Source organism: Capricornis sumatraensis, chromosome 11 (assembly GCF_032405125.1).
Source record: "Capricornis sumatraensis isolate serow.1 chromosome 11, serow.2, whole genome shotgun sequence".
In the NCBI taxonomy this organism is placed as follows: Eukaryota; Metazoa; Chordata; class Mammalia; order Artiodactyla; family Bovidae; genus Capricornis; species Capricornis sumatraensis.
The window spans coordinates 7113862-7123074 of NC_091079.1; the positions used below are offsets into that span (position 1 = coordinate 7113862).

Consider the following 9213-nt stretch of genomic DNA (forward strand, 5'->3'; position numbering starts at 1 on the left):
TGTGCCAGTGCAGGAGACACAAGAGACGCCTGTTTCATCCCTGGGTTGGGAAGGAACAATGGCAATGGCAATATTGGAACAATAGCACATGGCAATCTAGTATTCTTGCCTGGAAAATTCCATGGACAGAGAAGCCTGACAACCCACAGTCTATGGGGTCACAAAGAGTTGGACACAACAGCCCTCCCCCCATACACATACACACATATGCAGGCATTAACTTTACTCATAGTAAAGTCTTCTTTTATCCACACTCAGAGTCTGCAGTGAACCTTCTTTTATAAGCATATAATAGACTGCAGCCATTAGATTAAAAGACACTTGATCCTTGGAAGGTAAGCTATAATAGCCTAGACAGCATACTAAAAAGCAGAGACATCATTTTGCCAACCAAGGTCTGTATAGTCAGAACTGTGGTTTTTCCAGTAGTCATGTACAGATGTGAGAGGTGGACCATAAAAAAGGCTGAGTACTGAAGAACTGATGCTTTTGAATTGTGCTGGAGAAGATTCTTGAGAATCAGCTGGACTACAAGGAGATAAAACCAGTCAATCCTAAAGGAAATCAACCCTGCATGTTTATTGGAAGGACTGATGGCTGAAGCTTCACTACCTGATGTGAAGACCAACTCATTGGAAAAGGCCCTGATTCTTGGAAAGATTGAAGGTGAAAGAAGAAGGTGGCAGAGAATGAGGTAGTTAGATAGCATCACTGATTCAGTGTACATGAATTTGAGCAATCACTTGAGATAGTGGAGGACAGAGGAGCCTGGCATGCCACAGTCCGTGGAGTCACAAAGTGTTGGACATGACTTAGTGACTGAACAACAACACAAATCTTTGATTACAAGTGATACTGAACATTATTCTACTTTGCTTCACATTTTTTGTTAAAAGCTTTTTACATTTTTCTTTATTCTTTCCTGTCATTACTTCTTTCAACTCTGAAGATAAAGGTTTTTATTATCTGTATAAGCTTTTATAACAAATAATGGTCCATTAAAACCAATATTGTCCACCCCTTTGCTGCTCAAGATTTTTGCATACAAAAATTTTATTGTATGTAGTTAAACCAATTACTATTTTCTGTGTGATTTTCCCCTCATCCTCACCTTTTACAGTTAAGCTTAGAAGTGCCAACTTTTTCTCCTTTTGTAGAAATTTGATCAATACTCCTACAGGTATTTATTAGTGGGATTTTTATAAAAATTTTTGGATGTATTTTGACTATTCAACATTTAGAGGAAGAAGGTTATGCTTTAAACTTATTCCAATTTTCCAAAAATTATCCAAAACCAAGTTACGAAATGATCCTGTTCTCTATTCTTTATACACATTGACATGTTGAAGTCCTAACCCCAGTACCTCAGAATGTGACTCTGTTTGAAATAGGGTCTTTAAAGAGGTGATTAAGGTTAAATGAGGTCATCTGTGGGCCAGTATGACTTTTATTAATAAGAGGAAATACAGATACAGGTATGTGCATGACCAAAGGAAAGATCAGGTGAGGCCACAGCAAGAAGGCAGCCATCTCTGTAAGCCAAGGAGAGGGGCCTCAGAAGAAACCAAACCTTCTGACACCTTGAGCTTGGGCTTATAGCCTCCAGAAATACTCATTTTAAATAAAATAAGATACTTATTTTATTTGAAAAAATAAGTATCTGTTGTTTAAGCCACCTTGTCTGTTATTTTGTGATGGTAGCCCTAGCAAAATACTGCAGTATTCAATATCTAAAAAGAGTAGTTGGCTCTGTCATTCTAGTTTTCAGAACTTGGAAGTAATTCTAGTTATATATGTATTGATAAGAGATTGTGTCACATACCAGACCTTGTGGTAAGCATAGGATGTTTGCAGCCCCAGTAAATTGCTGAGGTCACGCAGCTAGGATGTGGTGATGCGTGAGATGTGAACCAAAACGTTGATTCTAGCATCTCACATCTCTATTATATTTTTCTCCATGGTTGAATGTAGTCCCATTCTCTTTGTGTGCATGTGTGTTTTAAGAGGAGTTAGAATACACTTAATTTGTTAAGAATCCATAGTATTTGTTACTCTATTAAGGGACAAGACAATTTTTTTCTAACACGTTGCCAGAATGGGAATACCTACTAGTACCATGTTCAAAAGTAGCATTGTTGATTTTTCTGTTGACGGACATACTTACATCCTCAATATTTTTAAATAAGGTGATATATAAAGTATTAAAGTAATTACAAAATCTCACTGTTCATATAGTCCCTTTAAGAAGTTTTCTATTACTCCAAATATTTTTCTGTAAGTTTAGTAAACATTTTATTGATGTAGAGCGTTCCATTCATACCAAAGCCATGTATATCCACGGTGTGAAAAGATTCATCAAACAGAACACATCCATTAAGCCAGTAGCCAGAGGGGAAAAAGGCATTAGTTACACTCCAGAAGCCCCTGCTTGCATCCTCCCCAAGGATAACTACTGTTGTGACAACTATAATTGGACTCATTGTAAGACTTGTTCATGTTGCCAGCAGTTATATTTCCATTGTATGAATAAACCTTAACTTTAGTTTTCCATCCTGTTGATATGTACTTTGATTGTTTCCCATTTGAACTTATAACAAATAGAGCTACTATGAAAATTGTACATAACTGGGCGCATACATATGTGCATTTCTATTGAGTATATATCTAGGATTGAAATTGCCAGGTGATAGGGTGTGTGTAAATTCAAGTTGTCAAGGTGACTGAACCAATTTCCATTCCTTTCAGCAATGTATGAGACTTCCAGTCGCTCTACATCTTTGTCAACAATTTTTATTTTAGAGAATTAAGGTATTAGTGCTATTGAACTGCAATTTTTTAAAATGCACTTAGTTGGTTACATAATATAAAAATGTGCATGTACAATTTACTTTCTTTTTTAACAAACTTTTGAGTTGTGCCACCATCAACACAGGCCAGCTTGGGAACTTTTCCATCACTTTACAAAGTCTGTCATCACTCCTGCCTCCAGCTCCAGGCAGTCTGCTGTCTGTCTCCACTAAGTCACATTTTCTGGACATTTAAGTATTGATAGAATAATATTCTATATAGTCTTCTGCATCTGTCTTTATCTAGTTGGAATATCTCTGCTTTTTGAGTGGGGGATTTAGCCCATTCTGCTGCTGCTGCTGCTGCTGCTAAGTCGCTTCAGTCGTGTCCAACTCTGTGCGACCCCATAGACGGCAGCCCACCGCGCTCCCCCGTCCCTGGGATTGATTCTCCAGGCAAGAACACTGGAGTGGGTTGCCATTTCCTTCTCCAATGCATGAAAGTGAAAAGTGAAAGTGAACTCGCTCAGTTGTGTCCGACTCTTCGCTACCCCATGGACTGTAGCCTACCAGGCTCCTCCGACCATGGGATTTTCCAGGCAAGAGTACTGGAGTGGGTTGCCATTGCCTTCTCCGATTCTACTTTAATGTAATTATCAATATGGTTGGATTTGTCTGCCATTTTGCTTTGTTTCCTATCATGTCTTTTTTGTTCTTTTCCTCTTTCATTATTTTATGTTAGATAAATTTTTATTTATCATTTTAACAATACTTTAAAGAGATTTCCCCCCTCTGTTTTACCTTAGGGATTATAAAAATATTAACTTATTACGTCCTGCTTCACATTAATGCAAAGGGTGGAAGGAGGAAGGAAAAACAGCTGAATAAGTGAAGACACTATATTCTTGGCTAGCAAAGTCCAGGGTTGCACATTTGTGGTCGGTCTTCTCAGAACTCAGTGCAATTCCAGTTATAATCACAACTACCTTTTTAGGTGCTGAGGCTATAAGATGAGAGGCTTTTTTAGAGTCTGATTTTACATGTGCTTCAGAAGGACCTGAGAAGGCTATAATAAAGTTTTTCCTTAGGGTCTAGTGAAAACGTCTGATGCTGTATGTAAATAGTGAAAATATATATTAAACTGAAGCATACAGGTGGACATAACAGAAATAAACTGTCACTTATGCTCCATAGCTGTATTCCCAAGATTTCCAGAGAATGCATAAACAGCTGACATTGTAAATTTTGATAGCTCTAGTGAGCCCACTGAAAGACACCCTCCACACCAAATGATTCGCTACCAACCTGTTTGCACTGCCCCTAAAGTGTGCAAGCAGGATTCACTGTTCTCAAACAATCTGCTTTTATCTTTTTCTCTCACAAATCCTGTTGTTTTTTGGTTCTTCCTCATGGTTAGATCTAGGTTGTATATTTTTGGCAAAACTATTGGGTAAATTATACCGTGTCTTTCACAGTGCCTCACATCACGAAGGACATGTTTGGTTTCCACTGTTAATAGTGATATTTTAAGACGCCTTGTTTTGAGCAAAAGTGTGGAGTTAAGGAATTCTGATAAGGGAAATAGTGAAACAGTGCCAACCTCGCACAGCTGAGCAGGAGGGCCTGGCAAGGCTGTTATGTGAGCGCCATGGCTAGCTCAGGCGTTTTCCAGTCTGTCAACAGCGAAACTTTTTCTTTGGTGCCTCTAGTCAGCCTGTTTAAAACCTGTTTAGGCTGACTTTTTTTTTACTAACCCTGTCATTTTACTTGCAGAAATGTACAAGTCACTGTTTCCAGAATTTTTCAGGATTAAAAAAAAAAAAAACTTTTTAGAATTTAAGTAGAGTTGATTTAAAATATTATGTCAGTTTTAGATGTACAACATAGTGGTTCAGTAGTTTTACAGCTTATACTCCACGTAAAGTTATTACAAAATAATGGCTATATATTCCTGTATGGCACAAGAAGAGAGTCTTGTTGCCTATCAATTGTATACATAGTAGTTTGCATCTCTCAGTTAAATTCCCCTATCTTGCCCATCCCCTTATCTCATCCTCATTGGTAACCACTAGTTTGTTCTCTATATCTGTAAGTCTATTTCTGTTTTGTTATATATATTAGTTTATTTTTTAGATTCCATATACAAGTGATCACAGTATTTGTTTTTCTCTGACTTAACTCACTAAGCATAATACTCTAGATCCATCCACGTTGTTGCAAGTGACAATTTCATTCTTATGGCTAAGTAATATATCATTGTGTATGTTTGTACCACATCTTCTTTATTCATCCTTCTGTTGTTGGACAATTAGGCTGCTTCCATATCTTGGCTACTCTAAATAGTGCTGCTGTGAACACTAATGTTGGTGGATCTCCAGTTAGGAGGATTGAAGGATGCAAGTAGAAATTAAAGGCAGCAGTTTGTAATTGAGTAATCTGGGAAACTAATCAACCACTAAGGGGAGGGCTAAATGAAACTGTAACCATCCTCAGGAAAATCAAGCTGCTAGAAGGAGAAAAAAAGATGTATACAATTATGTAAAGTCCAAGTTAAACTGTTGAAAAGTGTGTACTACTTAGAGTTGGAGGGGAGGGGAGGAGGGGAATAAAGAATGAGTCTTAATTCTTCTCTGATGTAGCCTCAGTTGGACCTTTCAGTCTGTATTGAGTCTTAAATGTTTAGGGCGCACTCAGCCTTGGCTTCCCTTGGCTCTTCTGAAAATAGTTAATAAAATATTTATAAATTCAGCTTTGCATCTTTATTCCCTCATAAACCAAAAGCTTATTTAAAATTGGAGTGGTCATTAGTAGTGACTAGAGGGTCTATGACACACATACCACTGCCTGCTCTTTAAAATTGGGTTTCCTTGTATTTTTAAAATGAAAATTTCATAGCACCAAATTGATTCGTGCTTTGATTCGTGTTTTTTTTTTTAATCCTAAAACCCAGCTGTTAACAGTTTACTTCTAGTAAGGGGACCAGCATCCCAGTAGACAGCCAGAAACGGGAAGCCAAACTGATTAGAGGTGTTGTATACCTTAAATTTACACAGTGTAACAGGTCAAGTTACATGTTGAAAAAGCAAGAGTGTTCCAGAAAAACATCTATTTCTGCTTTATTGACTATGCCAAAGCCTTTGACTGTGTGGATCACAATCAACTGTGGAAAATTCTGAGAGAGATGGGAATACCAGACCACCTGAACTGCCTCTTGAGAAATCTGTATGCAGGTCAGGAAGCAACAGTTAGAACTGGACATGGAACAACAGACTGGTTCCAAATAGGAAAAGGAGTACGTCAAGGCTGTATATTGTCACCCTGCTTATTTAACTTCTATGCAGAGTACATCATGAGAAACGCTGGGCTGGAAGAAGCACAAGCTGGAATCAAGATTGCCGGAAGAAATATCAATCACCTCAGATATGCAGATGACACCACCCTTATGGCAGAAAATGAAAGAGGAGTGGAAAAAGTTGGCTTAAGGCTCAACATTCAGAAAACGAAGATCATGGCATCTGGTCCCATCACTTCTTGGGAAATAGATGGGGAAACAGGGGAAACAGTGTCAGACTTTATTTCGGGGGGACTCCAAAATCACTGCAGATGGTGATTGCTGCCATGAAATTTAAAGACTCCTTGGAAAGAAAGTTATGACCAATCTAGATAGCATATTGAAAAGCAGAGACATTACTTTGCCAACAAAGGTCCGTCTAGTCAAGGCTATGGTTTTTCCTGTGGTCATGTATGGATGTGAGAATTGGACTGTGAAGAAAGCTAAGCTCAGAAGAATTGATGCTTTTGAACTGTGGTGTTGGAGAAGACTCTTGAAAGTCCCTTGGACTGCAAGGACATCCAACCAGTCCATTCTAAAGGAGATCAGCCCTGGGTGTTCTTTGGAAGGACTGATGCTAAAGCTGAAGCTCCAGTACTTTGGCCACCTCATGCGAAGAGTTGACTCATTGGAAGAGTCTGATGCTTGGAGGGATTGGGGGCAGGAGGAGAAGGGGATGACAGAGGATGAGATGGCTGGATGGCAACCCGGGCCTCACAGCTGGGTTGAAACCAAGATTTCCTGTCCCATGTCACTTGGAGTAGAAACATCGCAGCCTTGGAAGGTTTTCCCATGAGGGCAGACTCGCCGACCCTGTAGGTACCTCACCTTGCAAAGCCCGGTGCTCACGGTGAGGGAGCACTGGGGAAGCTCCTGACCGAGGCGGGAGAGAGGCCCCAGGCGGGTGGAAAACTAAAAGCTCTCACCTGGGTATGGGTAGGGGTCCTCCCAGGTGGTGCTAGCGGTAAAGAACCCGCCTGCCAATCAGAAGACGTCAGAGATGCGGGTTGGATCCCAGGGTGGGGAAGATCCCCTAGTGAAGAGCATAGCAACCACCTCCAGCATTCATGTCTGGAGAATTCCATGGAATGAGGAGACTACAGTCCGCGGGATAGTAAAGAGTCAGACAAGACTGAAGAGACTTAGCACGCGTGCATCTAGACCGAAAGCAGTCCAGAGTGATAGCTGCTGCTGGAGAAAGGTGCTTCTCCCTCCACATCTCTCTGCCAGTTATTAATAACAGACGTTAGGGAAATTTGATTCTTTATTAGAACTCTTCAGATTCGTGTTTGCAAACCTTTAACAGGGAGTGGCGGGGACCAGGGAAACCAAAAATCAAAAACGCACACCATTCTTTTCTCAGCTTCTGCAGCAGAACGGGACTTAGGAGAACAGGGTTCCAAGAGGGGCTTTCACTTGGACCTTGCCTGGCTCTCTTGCTTCTGAGCGCGGAACGCCTTCAGAAACTGGTATCTGGATCCTGCGTAACTTCGAGGAAGCTCTGGGTTCCGGCTTCCCGGGCTGCGCCGGGGGACCGCTGGGTGGCCGCCTCGCGGGCTGCGCCGGGGGACCGCTGGGTGGCCGCCTCGCGGGCTGCGCCGGGGGACCGCTGGGTGGCCGCCTCGCGGGCTGCGCAGGGGGACCGCTGGGTGGCCGCCTCGCGGGCTGCGCCGGGGGACCGCTGGGTGGCCGCCTCGCGGGCTGCGCAGGGGGACCGCTGGGTGGCCGCCTCGCGGGCTGCGCCGGGGGACCGCTGGGTGGCCGCCTCGCGGGCTGCGCAGGGGGACCGCTGGGTCCCAGTCTCCTGGACTTTCTCGGGTGACAACTGGGTCGCCGCCTGCTGGATTGCGCTGGGGGATCGCTGGGTCCCAGCCTCTCGGGCAGCGCTGGGGGATCGCTGGGTCCCGGTCTCCTGGACTTTCTCGGGTGACAACTGCGTCGCCGCCTCCTGGATTGCGCTGGGGGATCGCTGGGTCCCCGTCTCCCGGGCTTTCCCGGGTGACAGCTGTATCGCCGCCTGCTGGATTGCGCTAGGGGATCGCTGGGTCCCGGCCTCCTGGACTGCGTCTGGGGACTGCTGGGTGGCCGACTCCCGGGCAGGAGCCTTCTCAGAGCCTGGAAGAAGAGCAAAGAGAGGAAGTCGCACCTGTGTCCCATGCGTCCCACAAAGGGGGTTATCCGTTCGGGCTGCAGGGCTAGGGATCCGAAATCTGAGAACAGGAGGTCAGTTCGCTCTTCTAGATCCCTTGCAAAGAGGAAACCCTCTCCCAGGAGAACTAAAAGGATGAGACCACTGCCCAGGCACAGTGGGGAAGCATCAGGACTTCTCCCAAGAACCCGGGGCCTGCCTAGGGTGCCTTTCATGGTTCCCATCCGCATACTTCGCGCCCGGAGCTGACGGTGATAGTCAGCCAAGTTCATGATCATCTTGGATACATCCTGCTGGTAATAAGGCCGGCCAAATATCAAGATTTCAGCCTCGCCATTCGGGTCCCACTGATGAACGTGAAGCAGGGTCTGTGACACACACTCGACGTGCGGGATGTGTTCTCCACCCCGGCCTGCGCGGGAAGCAAAGACGTCGTTAGCAGCGGGGGCGGGAGCGGAGGCAGCAGCAGGGGCACTGGAAGGCAGCCCGGGCCGCAGGAGAGGCCTGCTGAGGACGCGGCCACCCCAGGGCCGAGAGGCGGCCTTGGCTTCCCTTCTCGCGCCCACTCACCGAAGATCGCTTCCACCAGCCAGGCCTCCAGGTGAACTGCCTTCGGGCTCTTCAGGTACTCGGAATGAAACCAGTAGGGCCGCTTGGTGAGGTTACCAAGCACCTCGAAGAGCGTCCCTTCTCGCTGCTCCAGCTGAACGAGCGTCGGAAACCGCCAAGGAGCAGCCATGCTGTGGTCGGCCCGCCGCACAGCGCAAGAGCAGCCGACGCTCCAGCATTTCTAGGGCCTTTGGCCGGTGACGCCCCACCCCGCGCCCTTCTCATTGGCTCGCAGGCCTCTCCTCGCAAACCCGCAGCTGCTGCTGCTTCCCGGCGGGCTCCCTAGGGCTCGCGCCCGGGCGGCGCTTAAGCCTCCCTCTTCCCTGCGCGCCCCGCGG

General features: G+C 44.8%; 1 protein-coding gene across 1 annotated transcript; it reads right to left on the minus strand.

Annotated features, from left to right (window-relative positions):
• Positions 1 to 7576: 7576 nt before the first annotated feature.
• Positions 7577 to 9005, minus strand: KHDC3L (KH domain containing 3 like, subcortical maternal complex member). The gene is made up of 4 exons (XM_068984045.1): positions 8837 to 9005; positions 8499 to 8678; positions 8208 to 8232; positions 7577 to 8075 (listed from the first exon to the last, which is right to left on the minus strand). Exons 1-4 carry the CDS (start codon positions 9003 to 9005, stop codon positions 7577 to 7579), a joined length of 873 nt encoding a protein of 290 aa, XP_068840146.1.
• Positions 9006 to 9213: the final 208 nt, after the last annotated feature.